Below are 23821 nucleotides of genomic sequence, written 5' to 3' on the forward strand. Positions count from 1 at the left end.
CTATGTTAGTTTTTTAGTTTATGCTATGTAAGTTTTGTTGCCACAAACCAAAGATAGTCATATTTTACCATTATGTTGTTGGTTGTGCTTATCATTAATATAAATGTTTTCATTGGTTCATTTTTGCACGGAATTATCTGGTTGCTGTTTATTTCTTCGTGCGCTAACCAGATCCACTCTGCGTGCATCCGTGTTGACGTGATCTGGTGAGATGGCTGATTGTGATAATTCAACCCTGTCCCTGGACAATCTGAAACCCATTGTCCACAAAGTGTGAGTACAAAGTGATCCCTCTGAACATTTTTCTCTCTTCTTCCTCTCTAAGCTGAAGAAATGATTCCCATTTTGAATTGGATTTGACAGAAAGCCCCTGCATCGGGAGGCCAGTGCATGGCATCCATGGACAGAAGCACCTCCATCATTTTCTCATATTTCAGCCACACAGGATATGCAGGATGGAGCAGACTCTGTCTCCAGCCTATTGGGTATGGTGTGCATTGGATTAGGTGAAATTCCTTTTCACTTGACTTGAGTAAACTGCTCAATGTTTGGCCTACTGATACCCCCCCAAATTTAACTGTGTGACTCACTAATACAATGGCTTCATTGGTTTGAAAGCTGTCCCAGTTATCCTTGAAATGTGTAAACAGAACCCGTATCTGGTTCTTATGATTATAATCATTAGTCTTACTGGAATGGTGACTCCCTTGCTGTGAGTTATTTTCATCTGGACACAAAACAGCACAATAGTCAACCTGAATGTTCACAGGCACAAAATTACAATCTGTGAACAACTTGTTTTGAAAATGGTTTAAAGAAAATCTCTCCCTTCAATGTTACAGGCTTCTCAGACACCCCAGAGATATTTTTTCCTCTTCACAAAGGATCATCTGGCTTAAATGTCCTACCATCAACAAACAACAGTTCTTACTATTATGACAGTGATAAGGAAGAGATTGAAACTCGGGATAGCATCAACAGCGCCGGTCAATATGATGACCTTTTGGGAAGTGATTACTGTAAGGATGTCTCTCAGAGTGGCAGTGATCATGTGGCCATCAACCAGAGGTGTTGGTTTCTGGACCACAGCGAAAGCCCACCTCAATGGGGAAGGAGAAGGCAAGTAGTCATCTGACAAAATGACATCTAACTAATTGTGAACTGAGGAGTGCTTCTATTGTTAAATGTTGAAAACATTGTTGTTAAATGTTAAAAGCAGGATAACTAGATTTCCTGTCTTAGCAGGGGGGATGGAGAACACAATGCCTCAATTAAATGTTCTAAATTAAATCACTGTTAAAATCCATGAGACTCTTGGTAAAGATACTGCTGCTGTATACCATGAACATATATAATTGTTTGTTGCCAGAATGCCTGACCTTAGTCAAAAAAGACTCCAAACACGATTAAAGAATTGCTCTCTACTTTAAATTCTATCTTCTTCCTTTTTAAATTTCCTGTTTATCCTCTCATCTCTCCCATAACAGTTTGTTCAAAGTCCAGATGTTGAACAATGAGGGGGAATCATCAACCAAAGATGACCAGAGTGGAAGTGGCAGCCAGACAGCATCCAGGCCTCAAACTTTTCTTAGTCAGGTTACCATGGCGACAGTGCGTCCTCCTCTTCAGCTGCCACGAACGACAGTAAGCCAAGCTGCCCTTCCTTTCTCCCCCACGCTCTGCTTCGCCACCCCCCTTCTTCCTCTGGGCTCATCTGCACCGAGCAGCCGACCCCCGCAGCAGGCGGCACACGCAGGGATGCAGGACAAGGGCACAAAGAGAGTCTTCGTTCCGCCCATGACGCCTCAGCCGCTTCACGTTGAAGGTGCTGCGCTGCACTTTCACAGTCACAGACAAAATAGTGCTCATATAGCTTCTGTTAAGTGTTGCCTTTAATAAGCTTACCCATGTCTGGCAATGGCAGCAGCTGCCACAATGTGTTTGGGTGTGATGAGGTGAATCGAGGTGAGCTCCCCCCACTGACCGCGTTGTTGTAATGAAACGCAATTGTCACTAGGTGGTGGATAGTCAACCAGTGTAACAGATCTTTTTGTATTACTGTAGTTTAATTTTACACTCATTTCAAAATAAAGCCACTTCTTTTTATAACATACAAAAAATGTTATCCTTTTCATTTTAACAGGGAGGTGGAATATGAGTGCTCTGTTTTGTTTGTGCACATTTTAGGTTCTTCTGGGTCTGGAATTTTGCGACCGGTTTCTGAAATCCGTATCCTTTACATTGAGAGTATCAGCACAGTTTAAAATGTCCAAACAGCATTTGAGCTGTACCAGAATGATATTCCACAGATGTTGTGGTTTGGTTTCACTGAACCGTTTTAACACAGCAGCCAAGTTCAGAACCGTCTTCAGTGAGTTCCCCTTTTTCAACTACGTTCAGTCCAAAGCACTGGATGATGTAAGCATCACTGCAGTAGTTTGTATTATTATTATTATTATTATTATTATTATAACTGCATCTGTTTCTCCTGCAACTGTGCGTATGTTTTTTTTGTAAGATTCTTTACACAGGTAAAAATTTTGTAGCTTGTGCTCCGACTGGATCTGGTAAAACCGTGCTGTTTGAGCTGGCCATCATTCGTCTTCTAATGAAGAGCTCAGAGCCTTGGAGAGAAGTCAAGGCTGTCTATAGTGAGCATAATAGTTTCCAGCATAGTAGTGTTTTTGATTTGGTTATATATCTAGGGTATGTATGTGATTTAATGTTTGTTCTTACCAGTGGCCCCAATCAAGGCTCTTTGCAGTCAGTGCTTTGAGAGCTGGAACAAAAAGTTTGGTCCTCTGGGGCTGAACTGTAAGGAGCTGACGGGCGACACGGAGGTCGACGACTTCTTTGATATTCAAGACTCCCACATAATCCTGACCACACCTGTGTGTGACAGTTAAATGCATCTGAAACAAACGTGGCAAAAAATCAAGTAACTCAGTAATATAGTAGTAATCCATATTAAATCTTTATTCTTTATATTTTTTAGGAAAAATGGGACAGCATGACTAGAAAATGGAAAGACAACAGTATTCTGCAGCTGGTTCAGCTCTTTCTTATTGATGAGGTCAGTGAGTTTATCTGATGTAATAACAGGCCATGTTTTCAGTCTTAGTAGAATCCCTTAATCTATTTGTTCAGTGGTCAAAGTCAAGTTTTTTCACTTGAAGTTAAATAATACAGAAAATTATTTTCTGATTTTGTTAGTTGGCAAGTGCACATTTGATTATTTGAGTTGTACCTTTTTTTTTTTAAATCAGAGGAGTAAAATGAGAAAAGATAGCTTTGTACCGTTTTTTTCCAACACACCAAAAACTGTTTAACTTGTTTGGAAAGTCGAGTGTAAGAAGTTAAATGTCGTTCCACCAGGTCCACGTGGTGAAAGATGCGACCCGTGGTGCGACTCTGGAGGTGGTGGTGAGCAGGATGAAGGCGGTGAACGCCTACAGGATGTCGCTGAATGCAGAGACGGGCTTTTCTATGAGGTTTGTGGCTGTATCGGCCACCATACCCAACATCACTGACGTAAGTAGAAGACAATCAGTGGAAGATCACTGTAGTACTTCTTCAGGACTAGACCAGTGAAAAATGCTCGTAATTCACTCCACAGGGTTTGGTGTTTGTTCTGTGTATCCGGTGTAAATCAGTGGCCCTGCAGACATCCTTGTGTTTTTCTGGATCTTACTAGATAGCAGACTGGCTTTCTGATGAAAGCGGTGCGGCCAAATACCTGGACATGGACGAAAGCCACCGTCCAGTGAAGCTGAGGCGGGTGGTGCTGGGATTCCCGTGTAACCCGAAACAAACCGAGTTCAAGTTTGACCTGTCTCTTAACTACAAGATGGCCAACATCATACAAACGTACTCTGAGCAGAAGCCCACACTGGTGGTAGGTGTGATATTCAAGCCAAACTGTATTCTCCTTGTTCTGCTTGTTTGTTTTCATTCATTTTACATCACATAATAAGGCTGTAAGGTTATTAAGGACGAATGCTGGTCATGGGACTGGATCGTGTTCCAATAATGATGTAATTTTGGTAGTTTTGCTCGACAAGGAAAGGAGTCCAGCAGTCAGCTGCAGTTCTTGCAAAGGATGCTCGTTTTATCATGAGTATCGAGCACAAGCAGAGGTATGTTTGTTAGTCATGGATACGAATTAAAGTTTCTCCTTATAATTCATCAGTATGTTTTATTCTTTTTAGACTGATGAAATATGCAAACTCTCTTCTGGACTCAAAACTTGGAGGTGAGTCGTCTTCAAACGTCTAGACCCGATTTGAAATCCTTTTTTGTACAGATCCAGTAAGACAACATGTCTATAAGTCTAATCATTACCTTTATGTCATTTTGTTTGTTTGTTTTTTTGTTTGTGATCCAGAGCTGGTGATGTTAGGAATCGGTTACCACCATGCAGGAGTTGACCTGTCTGACAGGAAGCTGATAGAAAAGGCCTTCACTCAGGCAGACCTTCTTGTTCTCTGTGAGTATTGTGTGTGCAGGTAATGGATATGTGTCTGCACTGGTTTGCAAGATGATCTGTGTTGTTTTATTTGGTGCACCGGCATCGTGTCCCCCTCTCCCCCCTGGCGAGTGTCCCCCGCCTCTAGCATATAAGTCTGCTTGGGAAAGGCTCCAACATGGAAAAGATGAATTAATGAATCAACGTAAATTTAAACAGGAAAGACTGGTGTCACCGCTTAAAGCAACCGTGTCTCACCCATAATGTATGAAATGTTAGGACTTGAGCACAAGCTTTGTAACGATTGTGTTCTTGTTAAAATACTTTTATAATACCTGTGTTTAAATTCCTTTTTAAAAATGTGTGTAAAAACATTTTAAAGTAAAATAAACTGCAGAAGGTATGGCATTTCCTCATATCAATAAAAAGAAGATTAGACTGATCATGATACTATTTTAAAGCTGGTATTCATCTTTGTTCATCTAAAATATACCTTGATCCTATTTTATTACAGTTAACGGTCACATGTGAGTACATTTTGAAACTCTATCAGCCTTTTGGTACTGATTTTGTGCTTGTGGTCTGATTTTCTGATATCCCAGTTACCACCAGGACTCTGGCCATGGGGGTAAATTTGCCAGCTCATCTGGTGGTGATAAAGTCCACCATGCAGTATGTCGGGGGATCCTGTGAGGAGTACAGCGAGGCCGACGTGCTGCAGATGATGGGCCGAGCTGGAAGACCGCAAGTAAAAAACGACTTCTCTTTCGACCTCGCTTTGCAACAGGAAGTCGAGTTTTATGCATTCATAAATCAAACGACCAATTTTTTTTCTACCTGGACTGTACCATATTACCACTCTGCATTGGTAAAAAATGTTTAATTACTAATTATAATGTTAATAACATTTGTTTAAGTCAATAGAGTGAGAAATATGATAGTAACTAGTTTAAGGATGATGCACAAACATAAAAATGATGTTTATATTCACATTCTTCAAGGTCATGGTCATTTTTTAAGGTTGAAGCAGGAAACAAATGATCTTCTCTTCAAACAGTCACACTAACTACACAAGAACTTCTTGTATTTTCTTCCTCTAGTTTGACACGTCAGCGACTGCAGTGATCATGACTAAGATCCAAACCAGAGATAAGTACATAAAACTTATGAATGGGATGGAAATCATCGAGAGCAGGTATCACAGCCCGGCTGCTTGACTTACTTTCATAGCACAGCGATTATAGAGCCGGACGTGAGATGATATTATATGTTTTCTCCAGCTTGCACAGTCACCTAGTGGAGCACCTGAACGCTGAGATTGTTCTGCAGACCATCAGTGATGTTAACATGGCTCTCGACTGGATACGCTCCACCTTCCTGTACATCAGAGCCCTCAAGAACCCCACACACTACGGTCAGAACTCAAAACACACACAGGTCAGAATCTGTGTCCAACTTGTCTGTCGATGCTCGATACTAACCGGTCTGTGCATCGACTTTAATTGCAGGTTTCTCCGCCGAGTTAGATCGATACGGGATTGAAGCAAAGCTGCAAGGTGGGCCACAGCTGGAGACACATGTCAGGATGCTGTTCAGATGAATTCTAACCAATACTGTACCCTGAATGTCACTCATGATTTAATAATTTGATATTTGTCTGTGTTGTGATTTTTTTGACAATTGTCTTTCCTCTTCTCCCAGAGCTGTGTCTGAAGAATCTTAACTCTCTGTCCTCCATTGGTCTGATTACCATGGATGAGGATATCAACATCAAACCAACAGGTATAGAGGAAGTTAGCATAATTATTTGCCATAATGGTCAGTGTTCTCGTCCTTAAGTGTTGTATTTAAGAAATGAAACCATCATGTACTTTCATTAAAGATGCTGGAAGGTTGATGGCTAGATACTGCGTCGCCTTCGACACCATGAAACAATTCACTAAAGTGGTTGGGACCGAAAACTTGTCTGACCTGGTAGGTTTGTTAATAAGATCTCACATTGCTAATGCTGTTATTTAGAATTTAGATTTAGTGAAATTTTTTGTAATCTGGCTGGCTTCCTGCAAAAAGATTCTTTTGAATTGCTCAGATTTTGTATACAACAGAGAAATTATTCCCCTTACAAGAAGTGACCATGTACAGGTTGAGTTGGTGTCAAAGAGCAGCGAGTTCAATGATATCCAGCTGAGAGTGAACGAGAAGAGGTCCTTAAACACTCTGAACAGGGACAAATACCGCGTGACAATCAGGTCAGACGTGTTCAAGTCACTGATACGCAATGATTTTATGATGGATAATGATGAAAAGAAGCTGCTATACAGTAATTGGAATACTTGTGTACTTTTCCAGGTTTCCTGTTGAAGGAAAGATCAAGACCACCGAGATGAAAGTGAACTGGTAGGTTTAAATTATAGTTTTAGGTCTCTGTTGTTCTTTTTTTACATTTTTGCAGATTTTTTTTAACATTAAATTAATCGTTGATTGTAAATATTAATTAATCATCCATCTTACCTTCAGCTTGATTCAGGCTCAGTTGGGTTGCATTCCAATTCAAGAGTTTGGACTAAACCAGGATACAGCAAAGATCTTCAGGAATGGGATGCGAATCAGCAGATGTATGTTGGATAAATCATGTTTAACATGTAAGCCAAATGTTGTGTGACTGCATTTCTTTTTTAAATCCATCTCCAATCAGGTCTGTCAGAGTTCCTGGGTCAGCCATCCAAGAATGTTTTTTCTGCTCTGCTCAACTCCTTGATTCTGGCGAAGTGCTTCAAGGCCAGGATTTGGGAGAATTCGATCTATGTGTCCAAACAGCTGGTGAAGATAGGTGGATAGTCCTGTGGATCAGTGGTCCTTAGACTCGTTTTTTTTTCATGATGAATTCATTGATATAAAGCGTTTATGTGTTTCAGGCCAGTCTTTAGCGAGTGTCATGGTGAATGCTGGACTCACATCCTTCAGCAAAATAGAGCAAACAAACCCACGTGAGATTGAGCTGGTCAGTCGGTTAAGAAGCATTTTATTGTTATTAACATTGTTTAAGTGTGATTTAAGGCACCACATTCTGATGCATTAACTGTGATCACCATAAATCACAGCCAATATTGTTCAGGTAGTATTTTTAACCTACTGCAAATTTTGTTAATGTATGCAAATGACACTTTTGTTATTTGGATGTGATTTTCATCTCCTCAGATCCTCAACAGACATCCACCATTTGGCAACCAAATCAGAGACTCTGTCATTCACCTCCCAAAGTATGAAGTTACTTTGGAGCAGGTAAAATTTGTTAAAGATATTTTTGGGAAATTTTTAATTATGTTATGTTATGTAATAGTTTCCCCCCTTTTCACTTATATTACTATAAATATCAGTCTGTCTTTGTTCATTGTATTTCTTAATAATTGTGTCTGTGATTTTTAGCTTTCGAAGTATAGCTGTGAGACTGCAGAGGTGGTGGTGAAAGTGAATTTAAAAAACCAAACCCAGCTCCTGACCAGGAGAACAGCTCATAACCAACACTACGCCTCTCTGCTCATTGGAAATTCTGATAACACTGTAGTGTTTCTACAGAAGCTCACGTGAGAGAAAAAAAATCCTTTTTCCCATCTGTATTAAGTTAATAAACAACGGATAACGAATGAACATTAATTTTTGCTATGTTTGTGTCGTAGGGACGTGATGCTGTTGAAATGTGGAAGCTGGTCGAAGAAGATTGAGGTGGCAAAGGCCTCGAGAGGAGAGGCGATCAGTGTCAATCTCATCAGCTCAGAATATGGTTAACAAGAATGCCTTTGGATTTTACAACAAAATAAATTCATAATATGTAGAAATTACCTGCACAGCACCAATAAAATAGGAGGGAATACGTAACAAATATAAGATTCATAACTACATCTCTATATTGGATTTATTTTCTGCTTTTGGCTGTAAACTCTTAAGCTAGACTACTCTTAAGGTTTTTTCTTCCTCTACAGTGGGCCTGGACATCCAGCAGAAGTTCAACGTGTACTATTCTGGAGCCAAGAAGTACGCAACTGATAATTCTTACTACTTGACACACGATCGTACAGGACAGACATTACAACAGTCTAAACTTCAGGCTGCATCTCAGAAGGAAAATGACACGTCTGCTGCAGAACAAGGTGCCTTTGGCGCTGATGTTTTTAAAATGCTGAACTATGAAATAGTGAATAAGATGTTTAGACTGAAGTTCTTTTTCCTTTCATTCAAATTCAACAATCAGATCCAGGCAGTACAAGACAATGCAACCACTACTGCAAGAATAAAGATCTCTGTGGCCACGACTGTTGTAAGTACCGTCACACATCTCTGACTGTGCATTCATTTGTATATTCAGTATACGTACATTATGCCAATTAGATGCCTCTCCTTTCCCCTAAAAGGCAAAGTGGGTGTCAATGTGACACGGAAGACATCATTAAATCAAGGATCGCCTTTTTCATCCTACCTGAGAGACCTGAGGAACAGGACCGATGCACTCACACACACTCCTGTCAAACGACTCAAGGTGAGAAAGAAAACAGATTTGGCGTTTAAACACGTGTTACAACGGAATCTATTCCGTTTAATCTGCATCACGTATGTGTGACATGTAGAGTATACATGTTGGGTACACTGCATGTATACTTTGCACTTAAAAAAATTAAAAATCAATAGGTTTAGAGATAAATAGGTTTAGAATATCCAAATTGTTAGAATAATGTATATAAGTTATCTCATATTTACTCTTTTATATTCCTTTATTCTTTTTACTACATATCATGACCATATAAATGTTTATACCTGTGTGTAGGTGTCTTGCTGTGTATTAAGTTATTTTTTCAGGGAAACGACATCAGCAATGGGATCACTGGAGTGATAGTAGAGGTCCCTTGAGCAGGATGTGACCTCTGAACTGTTAATTAGGAACGTGCCTGGTTGTTGTCTTTTAAGGAGAGGATGTCGTAAAAAGAAGAATTGTTGACTCTTTAATGGCATCATGCCACATGTGTTGTTTTACTGTTGTTTCTCTGCCCCCCATCCCTTAAAAAAATAATGTAAACAGGGAACGCCCCAAGTGTATAAAGGAGAGGGTTTGGCAGAGACATTTTGAGAACGGGATGGAGATCTGTAACTGAGCACATCTCTGTCCGTTCTCCTCGCGAGTAAAAAATATAAACTGTTGTCTTCTCCTTTTTGTGAGTGTGTTTTAAACGTTCTAGGTTGTTTGAACCTGACATTAATTACATACAATACATTTTATTTTTTTTATAAAACATTTTTTAAAAATTTGATACGAAAATATTATTCATCTAAGATTCCAAGTGTGTTATGACAGGGAGTATCACACTATGCAAAAATGTACATGCTTCAATTTGCATAGTGTGTGTTTTTACTACTCTACCAAATAAATAATGCTACTTAATATGAAAACTAAATTTTCCAGACAAAACAAGCACCTATCATACATTTCCATTAGTTTGCGTAATAAAGATGTCATATTCTGTTTGATTTCCTCAGATGAAGATGAGTGAGGAGTCTGCGTCTAACATGCAGCAGTTTATTTTCAAACCCAAAGAGAGGCTGCCTGCTTTTCCCATGTATTAACAATCACATCAACATTTTTTGTTTTTATTTTTAAGTGCATATCTTAGGAAATAGACCTCCAGTTTGTGAAAATAATCTTATACTGTTTCATTTAATGAAGGTCTGAAGGGATTGATTATGATGCTCCAGTGAGACCCAGTGTTGTGGATTTGACAACAGAGGACTGGACTGCTGTGCCAGATGTTGTTGATCTGGATGTTTACAACGGTAAACAAGTGTCATAAACAAGTGGTTCCCGTTGCAGAATTAAACTAATATCTCTCACACTTATTCTCCTTCCTTTTGAGATGATGACAATGTGGAGGACGTGTGCCTGATGACTGAGGAGCTTGTCAAAAAAGCAGATGCATCTCACGCTTCCCATCAAAGTATGGTCGCCTCTGTGTGGACAAACTCCTGTACTCGTGCTGGTGTGGATCAGGATTACAAAATGCATCCAGACCAGATCAACACAAATAGCTCCGTTCACGTGAAGACGTCCAAGACGTCTGCATCAAACTGGAAATCTCACTGCAAAAAGCCACCACCCTCACACATACCAACCATCACGTTTGATCTTGGAAACGACTGGGACGACTGGAGTGACTTTGATGATGAGAACTTGGTGCGCGCCAGTGAGAAGTCACCGTTGTCGTGTGCGGCTAATGTTGAACCTCAAGACCAGCAGCCAATAGACTGCAATACGTCAGGTAGAGTGAACTTTGAGATGCTTTCAGTTCATGTGCATGGACAGTTTTTATTAAATTGTGGTGTCATGCGCAGCTTTTGCCACTTCAGCATCAGCGATCTGTCACCCACAAGTCCAGCCCGCTTTTGTCACGGCCAGAACACCTTTAAGGTAAAGCTGGAAGTAAGCTGTAATTGTGTTAAACACCAGCCATAAAACAACATGTGAAATGTGTAAAAATGTCCTTTTTCATATTGTTGTGTTTTAGGTCAATTCCACCGACTTTAAATCCTGGAATCAAACAAACAGAATCGTCACTGGTCACAGTCAGAACACAGAACAGAATCACGTTGGACTGGAATAAAAAGGTGTGTCAGTGTGTCTTTGTTGTATGTTGGGACTGCTGATGGTTAATCAGAAGCCTTTCTCGTTTTCTGTTCAGAGGTCAAGCACCTTCAATGACGCCATCGCTGTAAAAACACCAGAGAACATCCCACCACAGGCCGAGACCTCCGTGGCCCCACATTACAGAAGGTTTGATTTCTTCTCAAGGGGACCTGCAGCCAACAGCAGCTCACCCATCAACACATGGTAAAGGAAACCACAACTATGTACTAAAACATTATTCTTCATACTACACAATGAAAATAACTCTGTTAATGACTATATTCTGTCTCTTTTGTACTTTATTCTGCAGTAACAGCGACGAAAAGGTACCTTTCCGTGGGATATTTGAAGGACTTATTTAGAAGCATAAATATTTATGTAACTGTTACTTCAATATGTTAGTAACATACAGTGTTCTTTGTTTTTGTGTTCATAAATCATCAACAGTTTAAAAAAGTAGAGTGTTAAAAATTGTATTATCAGTTTAGAGTAGAAAGGAGATACTTGTTTTTCATGTTCTAATGCTGTGATTATTTATTTGTTTGTTTGTTTGTTTGTATGTTTGTTAAAGACAATTCATTGCATGCTTTGTTGAATTCTTAAGGAGTCAATCATCTCTAGTTTGACAGTTGTCACATAGGTGCATAAATATGCGCTGTTTATCTTTTGAGCCGTTGCTGCTCATGTATTCACCACAACTCTAACTGAGTTAGGAGTTCTGTCAAATGAGAAATGTTTCTACGAGTTTGTCCTGAAGATTTTTTCACAAAGCTGAGAGCAACTTTTACTGGTGGAACTCAGAGATGAAGTGTTCAGAGCGTTATTACCACTGGTGACAATAAAAGTCTGAATAAAGTAACTGGTTATGTTGTCAGTAATTGGTCGGCAGGTGACTGAATGTAAAATGAAACATTCAGTAACACATAGGAGTGTGAAAAGCAGCTAGATCAAAATGGATTATTAGAGATTATTAAACACTTTATATGAAAACATGTAAGTGTTAGTAAGAATTAAAGGGATTAAAATAATTAAAATACAACAAAATTATGATATTGATGTGAAAAATTAATAAAGTTAAGTAATATACATTTGAATAACATTAATAAAATACAGATTGAATTAAATGTTAATGTTTTCACAAATTTCATATTTGAAATAAGCCATTTTTGACTATAAGGAATTGTCATTGGCTGCTTCTGTATTTTGGACATATTCTACAGGTCGACCTTCATTTCACTGATAATTATTTAACGTTTGCTTTGTGACCTTTAAAAGAAATATTTATCACTGAGTTGTTTTTGTTTTTCAGTTTCAAACTAGTGGAAAGTTGAATTCAGCTCCAGTTATCGGATTTGTGGTTTATTCATTTATCCTACATCAAAGTCTCGTTTTAAGAGATCAGTGACGAATCTGTGTAAAGACTGACGTCATGAGACAAATTATATGGTCACGTGATGTAAAACACATTACTGTATTTCTAGTTTGTGATCTAAAGTCATCTGAGGTTATTGTACTGGGGTTGATCAAAGTCCCGACGTCCCGTCTTCCCGTCTAAACTCTCGCGAGATTTGCGCGGATGTACCGCGAGATGGATGTGACGTCAGTTTTAGCGCGGAGTTTGCAGAAGCGGAAAAGCTCGTTTTTAACGTTTGAACAAGTTGTTCTTTCTTCAATTTTTAACTTATATTTTGATATGATACGATATTTACATGTCGCATATTTGTGAAAAATATTTAAAAACTCCCGAATTTGACTCCCATCTGATGCGGTGAGTTTGTTTCTGGTGTTTCCGCGGGGCTTAGCTACTGTAACGAACCGCGGATTGTTGTGATCCCTAGTTTGTCCACAGGCTGTTTTTGTAGATCAATAGTTTTTGTGTGATAGTTTGTAAAATTAATAAGCAAAGTGAATTGTTAATATATGGAAACCTCGATAAAGTTTGTTTTCCTGCCCGTTTAGATGGCATTATCTCCTGAAGGCATCAACACAGATGGATGTAATGCTGCTATTAAACCTGACAGAGGTCGAAGAAGATCCAAAGTAACAAGTAAGTCGGACCGAAACGACAACATTCTAATATATCTGACAATCTAGTAGCATATTAATATTATAGGGGGGTTAAAATTTAATATTTAGAGGTCCTATTACCAGTGTAAATATATCTTGAGTAAAAACAAGAGTGCAACGATTTGCAAAACCCTTTGAGCCTAAAAGTAATTAAATATAATACAGTACACAGTTTGTTAAAGGTTCAAACTGATCGACTTTATTTAGTTTTTTTTAATGTTATTATTAATATGCTGCTTGCTAGTTTAAAAAAAAAAAACTGGTTAAAGGTCATGTTTACATCAACTTTTAATATAAGTTAAATATTGATATTCTCCATATATAATTTGCAGTTGATGCAGCAAAGAACTCAATTCCCAGAATGTTCTTGATCCCATATATTAAAATGCTTTATTCAATAATGATGGATTCTGAAGAGCTGCCTGAGAATAATAAAATCTCAAGCATCTAATGAGGTTTTCTGTCTTTGCAGAGATTTATCCATAATCTCTGAATCATCATTAACTATTTAATTGATTTTATTCCATTCTCAATTGCAGTGAATATCAGAAAAGGAGTCAGAAATGATCACATTATGTTTTGTTAATGTTATGCATAGCATCACAGTGTTTTTGGACTTAGAGTTGTACAATAAAATAACCACCTTACATATATCTGCTGACTTTTTTCGTTATTGTGCCTTTTTATGCCCAAAAATTTTTTAACACATTAATTTCTTAATCTGAGTGAGAGAAGAAAAAAAATGACACCATGTTTTTCTGTTTTTTCTCCAGGAGATGTGGAGACAGACATCGAATATCTCTACAAAGCTGTCCCTCAGCTGGCCAAGGTTTTCCGCATAACAGACAAAATTGGAGAAGGTACACGCTTGACACAGATTGAGATGCTTTTGTTTAATATTAATACAATAGTTGTTGACCTCATTTCATTTGTTGGAGCTGAAGCGGAGATGTGTTCCTGACCTGTTCTTGTGTTTCAGGTACCTTCAGTTCCGTCTATCTGGGTGAGGCTCAGATGAGGGATGGGAGGAGAGAAACGTTTGCCCTGAAGCATCTTATCCCCACCAGCCATCCCACACGCATCGCCGCTGAGCTTCAGTGTCTCACTGTCGCCGGGTGAGTCCTGCTTCTCTTTATTTTCCGACTTTTCGTTCTGTGCGTTGTTAGAGGTTTAGACGTTCTTATAGACGTGTGGCAGAGCTGATGCATAAACTGTGTTGCGTACTCACAAATTCTTATTTTGAAATTATTTTTTACGTCCTCTTAAACTGGTCTGTGCTTTTTTCCCTGCTCTGCCGTATGAAAACACAAGCAGTGAGACGTTTACAGTAGATTTGAATTGAAGAACGTGAATCTATCTTATGAAGGTATTTTTACTTTGATTCTTGAAAGTTAGCAGTCACCAGAGGTCCATACTTAAAAGCAGTATTTGTTGGTAGTTAGCAGCGTTATCTATGGGCTCTGAGTGTTTCCTTTCACCATGGTAACTGCTCAGGAGCAGCTGATGATGGAGATAAAAGGCTGGAATGTATGATGTCATTATTATTCTGCTGAGTGAGCACCGGTTCTGTTTGAAACTTCCACAGGCCGTTCGATTTTTATTCATTTATGTTGTGTATTTTTTTTCCAGTTTTCTTTACGGTGGTTTATTTTTTTTATATTTATTTCTAAACATCTGCTACACTAAAAGAGCTTCTATTCATTGAGATAAACTCAGTTTGATTCAGTAAGAACGCAACGACTCGCCAATCTCCTGATATCAGCTGTATTTCCTGCTTTCAGCAGGTTGAGATGTGTTGGATTATTTCATCGTGATGAAATCATGATGACATAAATTCAAATTGTTTTTTTAATTTTTTTAAACATTACAGAGGCAGAGAAAATGTGATGGGGGTCACTTACTGCTTCAGGGAGGAGGATCACGTGGTGATTGTCATGCCCTACATGGACCATCAGGCTATTGTGGTACGATTAACTCGTGGCTTTCTGGATGCCTTTCTTGTTGCTGTGGTTACTGAAATATTCTGTTAAACTTTTAAATGTATTTATCAGGACATCATCGGCTCTTTGAGCTTCGAAGAGGTCCGACTGTACATCTATCATCTGCTGAGGGCCCTGAGACACATCCACCAGTTTGGTATCATTCACCGAGACATCAAACCAAACAACTTCCTCTACAACAGAAGCAACAAAACGTGAGTAGCTGCGTCTTTCTGTAACACACAGAGGTGCACAATTACGTTTGATCATTAGTCCACATCTTCATTCTGATTGGGCGAGCTGAAAAAGAGCAGAAAGCTTGACATCTTGTCTTTGTCGTTATTCTTTACAACCGTGTATTTACACACCTTTTATGGGTGGAGTCAGGTTCAGGTTGCCGTGGAGTCCACTTGTGTTCTGTACATGCTGAGACGACATCAAGCATTCCTGTGTCTGTGCAGGTATGCGCTGGTGGACTTCGGCCTGGCTCAGGGAACGGCGGACACCCAGATCGAGATGCTGAAGGTTATGAGACAGAGGACACCGCAGAAAGGGGGTGCGAGCGCAAGGAAACAAGACAGCAGGCAACTGATCAAAGCACCGAGAGTCCCTACAAAACCCAACACAACCTCTGTACCTCCTGCTCCTCCTCCTCCATCCAAACCCAGACCGCCATCTTCCTCTTCATCCCCCATCGCTTCTTCCTCAGCCTCTCGGAAAACACCGGCTAAAAAAGCACGTTCTGTCACCGCCGCCGCCGCCATCACCTCCACCTGTCGCACAAAACACGCCAAGGTGTTTACACCGAGTCAATATATTACTTTATCTTCTGTGTGTGAGTCTGGAATGAAAGCATGATTACAAATGAGATTAATTTGGGTTGTTGGGTCATAATCATGAAGTTTGGTCAATAATTACTGCAGATGTCTCCTGCTTTACACGCCTGCCTTCTGGTTTTGACTTGATTCGCATTGATGTTTTTCGTAGGCTGTGGCGGGTTTGTGCAAAGTCCCCCGACCGGTGTTTGGAGAGAGGAGCCTGAACAGCTGCGCTCCTGCTCCATCCACCGCCAAACACGTCGCCATCAAGACGGAGGTGAGCAAAGCGGTGAGTCGAGTGTCAGGAGATCTAAAGGTTTCACACGATATTAGATTTTTAACTCCCATCGTAGATTGCGTGATTGACTTTTTTGTGAAGTGACGTGACTATTTTGTTTTTAAATCCAGCTGGTAAAGCCCAGCAGAGCGGTGGACGCCACCAACCGGAGGGTCTCCACAGCTCGGACCCAGAGCAGCAGTCAGAAACCTCAGAGGAGCGTCCTGCCGGGCCTCAGCTGTAGCTGCTACATGACGGACCGGGTGTGCAACATCTGCCTGTCCAGGTAACAACACAAAGAGAAGAATAGAACCACTCGTGTTGTAGCCTTTTTTTTGGTTCAGTCTTTGATCCGTGTGTGTTTCCTGTTTCCGTGTCTTTTTTTGTTATGAACAAAGGAAGCAGCAGGTGGCTCCCAGGGCCGGAACCCCAGGATTCAGGGCACCAGAAGTCCTCACAAAGTGTCCCAACCAGGGAACAAGTCAGTGTCTCAAACCTAACTGTTATATACTGTATACACTTTACATTCAATGGCTTTAAAAATACAAAGCTGCGTTTTGTTCCTTAATAACTTTTTATGGTTGTCTTGAACTAAAACCCAACAATAAACAACTCCTGCAGCAGAATATGTTCATGATCATACATGATCGACTGCTCTGTTCATTCATGTATGTACCGGTCCGGTCATGCAGAATATTTCTTCATCTTTCACTTGTTTACGTTTATTCCCTACTTCCTGTCTTGCAGCCATCGACGTGTGGTCGGCGGGCGTGATCCTGCTCTCGCTCCTGAGTGGCCGTTACCCCTTTTTCAAAGCCAGCAATGACCTCATTGCCCTCGCTCAGATCATGACCATACGAGGCTCCAGGGAGACCATCAAGGCCGCCAAGGCGTTTGGTCTGTGTTCATATTTTACTGTTGAAAAATGGAGGTGACATCGTGGTGATGTAAGCAACAGAGAACGTGAACGTGTTTTTTCACTGACCCTTCAGGTAAGGCTGTGGTGTGCAGCAGGGAGCTGCCTCGGCAAGACCTCAGGACGCTGTGTGAGACGCTGAGAGGGCGAAGGTCGTCCAGCGAAGATGACGTCACACCACTTCACGAAGCCAACGAAGACGTCGCCGTCACAATGGAAGACGACACCCCGACACATCGCCACACTAGAGGAACTTTGAAGCACCATAACGATAGAGAAGATCAATCTCTTCCAACCCACCAGGAACATTCAGGAAGCATTAAAACTCCTCAACTCGCTGAACGCAGCTCTGAGGCGATCTGCGAGGAGGAGGAGGAAGATCGGCGCGGTTGGGATAGAGTGCCTGACGAGGCCTACGACCTCCTGGACCGGCTGCTGGACCTGAACCCGAACACCAGAATCACAGCGGCTGACGCCCTGCAGCACCGACTGTTCTCGGACCTGGGAAACCACAGACTGGAGTTTCTCTCTGACATCAGCTCATCGGGAGCTGCCGGCTTTGGGTCGGGCAAAATAAATTGACGCTACAAAGATAAATGGGTGTTGGACTTAATATTGTACTTTAAAAACTGTAAACCGGTGGAATAACAAGTATGTCCCTGTCAGGAGGAGGATGTGGCACATTTCTATAAGGGGGGAAAGTTTCTCACAATAATTTCTCACGCCTGCTGTTAAAATGTGTTTGTTTATTTTAATAATGCATCCACAGGAGACGTGTTTTCTAGTTAAAGTGATGAAGATTTTAATAGCTTTAGTACTTAGAGAATAGGCTTTTAAAAATTTGTTCTCAGCTGATTAGACGGGAGAAGCATCCGTCTGAGGCGTCGCGTCGGTCGACTGTTGGATGCAGTTCCAATAATCGGGCAGTTTTCCAGTTATTTAATCCACAATAAATAAATATTGGAAGGTTGCAGACATCTGGGATGATTCATGGACTCAGGTGTGTTATTGAATGTTTTTATTTTTTTTAACATATTTTTCATGTCAAAGCCTAAAAGTGTTTGTCTTATATGTGTCGACTTCCTTCTGTAGTTTACAGGGTCAGGTTTGTCCGTTTAATACTATGTTAAATTTTTCTGCTCACTTTCAGGCGTCAAAGAGGGAAGAATTTACTGTCTTTACTGCTGGCATAACTTAGTTACTATTTCTTAAGGTATTAATATTCATATGAATTCCATCTGTATGTTGTTGGTCTGTATAAATAATTTATTACACTTTCAAATGTCTTCTATTTCTACTTCGGATTTTAAAAAAAAATAAAAATACACATGTGATCAACTGTTTGTGTGCAGGATATCTGAAGAAGTGATCGATAGATGATGACATTTTATTCTCGGCTGCAGAACACATTTAAGACTGCCAATTTTTCAAAATAAAAGTATGCATTTGGATTCAGATCCAGATTACAATCCAGTGAATTCAAATCAATAATATCCAGGAGTGTTAATGTATTGGTTTGTAACCTAGAAACAGACAGGGACACTTTCCCATTATTTATCTGATTAAAGCAGATTATATTAAAACAAAAGTGAATAAAAGTGAAAAATAGATCTTTTTTTAAATTAAAACTACTGATGAAAAGATTCCATTTGCTTGAAAAAGAACTATAATGAAGGAATAATGGGGTATTGATTTGTTGTAAGGTGAAATGACATCACCATGGCAACAACACTGAGTAATGATGCAACAGTTGATAAATGACAAAGCTGTTTATGGAGAAGTGATTCCTTCCTCTTTCAGGAAAGAAGATATTTTGAAAATTACTGTGTTTAAAATTACACTGGAGACATTACAAATAATTTAAACAAGGTAGAAGAAATTTTTATTTCTTATATAAGTGATACAAACTTCACAGGTATTCATGTGTCAGAAACACTGTGCAATTTTTTAAATGTAAAATTGATGCTCAACATCTTATTTTACTCATTCTTGAAACCAAACTGACACTTGACGGCTTTTGTTTGGACGTTAGGCCTTGAAACACGGAGGATCTGAGCTGCTGGGACTCATGGGCTCAGGCTGAAGATTCTCCGTCATCTCGATGAGCTCCTCTATCCGTACCAAAACACTCTCCATCATGTCGAACGTGTGCAGCGCCATGTGCAGAGCCTGAAAGGACAGCAAAGTTCAACCTGGTTGTCGCTGCACGAGTGTGTCTCTGTGTGGTGTGATTTTAATTTCAACAGTCACCGACCTGAGACTCTGAAGGTACGTCCGACAACTTCTCACCACCAACGGTCACAGAAAGCTCCGGCTCCTCTGTAGAAGAACACACACTCGTTTTGCGACACCAGAAAAAACCTTCAAAGTGGGTTCAGACATGTAGGACAGAAACATTTGTCAGCGCTGATAAATCAGCACCGCTCTGACCTTTGACCTTGCTCTTCTTAGTCTCCATGGTGTCATGTAGCTCCCTCTCATAGTGAGCTCTGGACATGTTCACTGCAACACGCAGCGGCTTCAGGAATGTGTCTTCTATCTTGTAAAGCTCGGTCCAGATCCCGGTCTGCCAGAAACGAGCAGCAGAGAAACACGAGGAGGTCAATGTGGACATATCCTGAAGGAAAAACACTCAAACCATCTTTTGCTGGGTGTTTTTTTTTTTTTTTTTTTTGAAAGGGTTCCTGATAGTTACTGGATCAGATCCAAAATCACCTGGTTCTCTGTCACTTTGTCTCTGATGATAAGGAAACGCAGCAGGTTGAGAGACTCCATCAGTCTGTTTACAGCCACACAAACAGAAGACTTTAATAAAACACTTTGACAGAATAATTCTAGTTGAAACTACAGCTGATCTCTTTTTGTGAGATTGTATAATACAGTTAAAAGCTCCAGAAAACAAAAAAAGAAAAAATCTTTCCATTCGTAGATTCTATAACATTTTACCACAATGAAAACACATCTATTTTTTTCTTTTGCAAAAATTTTGAAAGCATTCCTTGTGTCTTTTTCATCCAATGTACCCTGAGCAACTCTCAGTGCATGCTGGGATGGGATCCCTTGAGCCAGATTTGGGGTTCAGAACAATCGGTGGGGTGTTCCGTGTGCGCTGACCTGTCCAGGTGCTGCAGGAGGTCCGTTTCTGGGCCGTCTGGTAGGATGAGAACTTTTCGCAGCAAAGGCAGCAACTGACCTCCCTCAAACCAGACGTTACCGTTACCCGGCTGGAGACAACAGAACGGCGTTTCAGTCGCGATCTGCACCGATCTGATGCTACTATTTAAACTGCATCAAAACAGCGACTTGACTTCTAGTCATGGTGACATTCAAAAGTGCCATCTCACCTGCAGAGCAAAGTTGATCTGATTCTTGATGTTTTTGATGATGAATCCTTCGACTCCTGAGTGGTTGCTGGTTTTTAGCATGTACCTGAATCAAGATGACCTGTAAGAGTCGCTCTAACAAAAAGGCAGAACACAAAAAAACCTTTCTGATCGTGTTCAGGAAGGAAAGGGGGGGCTTACTGGAAAAACTTGTACTTTGCTTCGGTGTCAAACTTATCAATGCTCATCTGGAAAACCTTCAGACCTCTGGTTCTCTGTCGCACAAAAGGAAAACATTTCATATAAAGGATGGATTTGCAAAATATTTTCCTCTAGAATCATTTATACACATATACCAACGTAAAAACACACGTACCAAGTCATGCCTGGGACAGAAGGTCATGACCTTCACCATGTTCTGAAAACAAACAGTCCACGTGAGCGAAAGCATCGATCAGGACAGTAAAAGCTGAGGTTTTCGTGGATGAGCTGTGATCACCTGAGGGACGGTGAGGAAGGTTTTGATGTCCAGGAGATCTGCGTGCAGGCTGCCGTCTTCCAGCCGCACCAGGCTCTTCTCATAAAGCTCCTGTGTGGCAGCAAACACATGCAGATGTGACAGGAAGTTTTATCATCTTAACGGTAAAACCTGTGAAGATCAACTGAAGAGGAAATGGAGGACCTTTAACCGGCTGTGTGACATTTAAGGACATTTTTACAAGAGATGACTGAAAGAGTTACATTTTCCTTGACAGCTAAGAGCCGGTTCAGTATTCTAGGTCATTATAAACGTTGCTTTTTACTCTATCTCCTGGGAAATATGTGGAAATTACAGTACAAACCTCCAGAGGGTTTAAAAACAGTAAAACTCATTTTCTATCCAGTCTGACTCACCAGTCCTTTCTGAATCCTGAACTCCTCAGACCTGAAACATTATTCAGAAATGAAGTTATAAGGTCTTCTTTTGCCCCAATAACTTTGTTTTATGTGTTGTTTATTGAAATAAGATGTGATCAGGTTACTAGTGCAGCAGAAAGCACCAGATATAAATAATGACTGTATTCACCTGGACAGGAGGAGGCAGATGTGCTCCATATTACACCTCAAACAGAACACAGAACTGCCAACGCAAAGAAAAACAGAAAAACAATAATAAAAATTACATTTCTGTTCATGTTTGAAGAAGTACACAAATTCTCTAACTGTCCGGGGAAATATGGAGCTATATTTAGTCTTACCTGAATACAGCAGGGAATATATCAGCACCCAGGTGATGGACAAACACGAGGTGAGCTAAGCTCGCCAAGGACTCTTTGGGATAACGAACCTCCTCCTCTAGAAAACCTGGGATAAGTTTCCTCTTCATCATAGGCTGGAAGGCCAGACTAGGGAGGGACTCTCCAATAGAATGGAGGGTGTTCTACACAGAATACAAAAAAGACCATTATCCAGAGCATTATATCATCGTTAGCATGAGGTGAGATTTAAAGCAAAGTCAGGGTGTGGCGTCAGCATTTTTTTTGAAGATATTATGATGAATGAATACCAAAATGTCTGTGGCAAAATTCCTGAGGGGAGACACGGCCAGAGTCTCCGGATCCTTGAGCTGCAGCTCCAACAGCGGATGACTCAGGGTCTTCATGCAACTGCAAAAAAAAACAAAAAAAACAGGACGAGTCATACTTCATATTACCAGCACCCAAAGTGAGATCTCATGACAAAAGAGATATTTTAAATCTGACTTGCGAAACATTTCTCACGCACAATTTCAGGAGTTCTGTCCGCAGCTCATCCTCTTTACCCCCGACCCGTTCACCCTCTGTCTTTCTCGTGGTTTCACTTTGAGCTACACCATTCAGGGTGTTTTGTGTCGCCTCACGGACAAACGGTTTGACAAATTCTGTCAGATCAGCACAGCAGCGGCAAAGCAGTAATGTATCATCCTCTTCTTGCTCCTTGGTGTGCGGTAGAGGCAGTTTGGCCACCAGGTCCAGTACAGAAGACAGAGTCATGCCCAAAGAGGACGCTTTACGGCTGCCCAGACGCAGCAGCACTGACAGCCAGACACAGACAAAAGAGACAGTGTTGGAATCTTTACAAGTATATTAGGGGGAAAAAAATCACTGAAATTATCATTACCTTGTTGTAGAGGGGTCAACAGCAGATGGACGCTCTCTGCTATAATAACAGGGTCATCCTGATCCAGCTGCTCCAAAAGCCCAATAAGCAGCTCTTTGGGCGTGCAAGTCTGGATCAATGTAACCACAGCATAACAGATTTATAATTGGATCATTAGTTTATAGTTTAAGTTCTTTTAATATCATTAAAATTGTCAATCAACACATCCTTGACATTAACGGTGGAGCAGATGGACCGACCTGTAGGAGGTGGTTGAAAACAGCCAGACACTGAGAGAGGTCCTTGTTTTCTTTCCTCAGGAGAACCTTTATGAGGGGCGGCAGCAGATTCCATCCCATACATCTCACTATGTCCTACAGAGAGAAGGATAAAGCTATAAAGTACAATATGTTTTGTAAATCTGATATGAAACCATTGTCAGCTCAATCACACACCTGATTCTTCTCATCTAGGACGATGCTGAGGACCTGTGTGATGTCTCCTTCCTCAATGCAGGTCCGTCCAGCGATCATGAAAACATCATGATCCTCTGTGGTGTAGCTGTCATCGGGTAAGGCTTGCTGAGCGGAACGGAGGAAAAGAGAAGTATTAGAGGAGATGAAGCATCACATCACCAGGAATGGTGACATGTGAAAGGCACGGTGTGATTGTGTGATCCTGCTCCAGGACTCACACATCTCTGGACCACATCACTGAGCTGCTCCAGAGCCATCTCTGCTTCTTCTAGCGGGGCTGCTTCACACGGGAGTCTTCAAAAACCAGGGCTTTGATCCACAACTTTTTGCCAATCGGTTCGTTCCGAACAGAAACAGTATTATAACGTTTCCGGTTTTACGTTCCTTACGCTAAATTAGCTATCATGACAGTCGCAGAGAAAAACATTCTGCAGCTTTATTACATGTCCACAAATGCCGAACGGAACTTTAATGATATTTGACGGGGAAGCTAATAAACCTACTATACTGACGCCACATCCCCGCCGTACTCCGCCTCTGATTGGCTGTGCGTGAGAATGACGTAGTAGCTTAAATCCTTAGACTGGGAGATCACGTGATTAACGTCATCTTTTTGCCAAGCCAATTAGAGACAGAATTTGGGTGAATCGTGGCGTCGTAATAGTAGGATTCATGCTACCCACACTAACGTGAGCGCTAAAACAGTTGGATTGTC

The 23821-nt window shown here is 40.6% G+C and overlaps 2 protein-coding genes across 3 annotated transcripts; one reads left to right on the forward strand and one right to left on the reverse strand.

Annotated features, from left to right (window-relative positions):
* The first annotated feature begins 171 nt into the window (after positions 1 to 171).
* LOC137612180 (probable ATP-dependent DNA helicase HFM1) lies at positions 172 to 18484 on the forward strand. Of its 2 annotated transcripts, XM_068340574.1 has the most exons (49): positions 172 to 273; positions 364 to 485; positions 843 to 1119; positions 1488 to 1825; positions 2188 to 2229; positions 2348 to 2418; positions 2519 to 2651; positions 2740 to 2891; positions 2996 to 3073; positions 3376 to 3531; positions 3695 to 3895; positions 4048 to 4136; positions 4209 to 4252; positions 4385 to 4486; positions 5068 to 5213; positions 5566 to 5660; positions 5746 to 5879; positions 5974 to 6021; positions 6167 to 6247; positions 6348 to 6439; positions 6608 to 6714; positions 6815 to 6862; positions 6983 to 7080; positions 7161 to 7295; positions 7381 to 7466; positions 7664 to 7747; positions 7892 to 8049; positions 8143 to 8246; positions 8446 to 8613; positions 8721 to 8780; positions 8875 to 8999; positions 9992 to 10071; positions 10179 to 10285; positions 10366 to 10767; positions 10841 to 10916; positions 11014 to 11113; positions 11188 to 11336; positions 11443 to 11458; positions 13092 to 13179; positions 13973 to 14059; positions 14179 to 14314; positions 15070 to 15163; positions 15251 to 15393; positions 15640 to 15973; positions 16166 to 16285; positions 16405 to 16559; positions 16672 to 16754; positions 17021 to 17170; positions 17266 to 18484. In XM_068340574.1, the coding sequence occupies exons 1-49, from the start codon at positions 212 to 214 to the stop codon at positions 17769 to 17771; spliced, it is 6462 nt and encodes a 2153-aa protein (XP_068196675.1). In that variant the 5' UTR covers positions 172 to 211; the 3' UTR covers positions 17772 to 18484. The 2 variants fall into 2 exon arrangements, with proteins under 2 accessions (XP_068196675.1, XP_068196676.1); XM_068340575.1 differs by lacking the exons at positions 172 to 273; positions 364 to 485; positions 843 to 1119; ... (5 more) ...; positions 2996 to 3073; positions 3376 to 3531 and having other exon boundaries at positions 3715 to 3895; positions 7161 to 7178; positions 8715 to 8780.
* A 576-nt stretch (positions 18485 to 19060) lies between these two features.
* glmna (glomulin, FKBP associated protein a) lies at positions 19061 to 23613 on the reverse strand. Its single transcript, XM_068340879.1, has 18 exons — positions 23325 to 23613; positions 23086 to 23211; positions 22891 to 23004; positions 22652 to 22760; positions 22277 to 22565; positions 22059 to 22158; positions 21751 to 21932; positions 21579 to 21632; positions 21407 to 21437; positions 21012 to 21101; positions 20889 to 20930; positions 20714 to 20787; positions 20534 to 20618; positions 20304 to 20413; positions 19905 to 19968; positions 19620 to 19755; positions 19444 to 19508; positions 19061 to 19358 (listed from the first exon to the last, which is right to left on the reverse strand). Exons 1-18 carry the CDS (start codon positions 23361 to 23363, stop codon positions 19218 to 19220), a joined length of 1851 nt encoding a protein of 616 aa, XP_068196980.1. The 5' UTR covers positions 23364 to 23613; the 3' UTR covers positions 19061 to 19217.
* Between the last annotated feature and the right edge of the window lie 208 nt (positions 23614 to 23821).

The sequence above is a fragment of the Antennarius striatus genome, chromosome 18 (assembly GCF_040054535.1).
Source record: "Antennarius striatus isolate MH-2024 chromosome 18, ASM4005453v1, whole genome shotgun sequence".
In the NCBI taxonomy this organism is placed as follows: Eukaryota; Metazoa; Chordata; class Actinopteri; order Lophiiformes; family Antennariidae; genus Antennarius; species Antennarius striatus.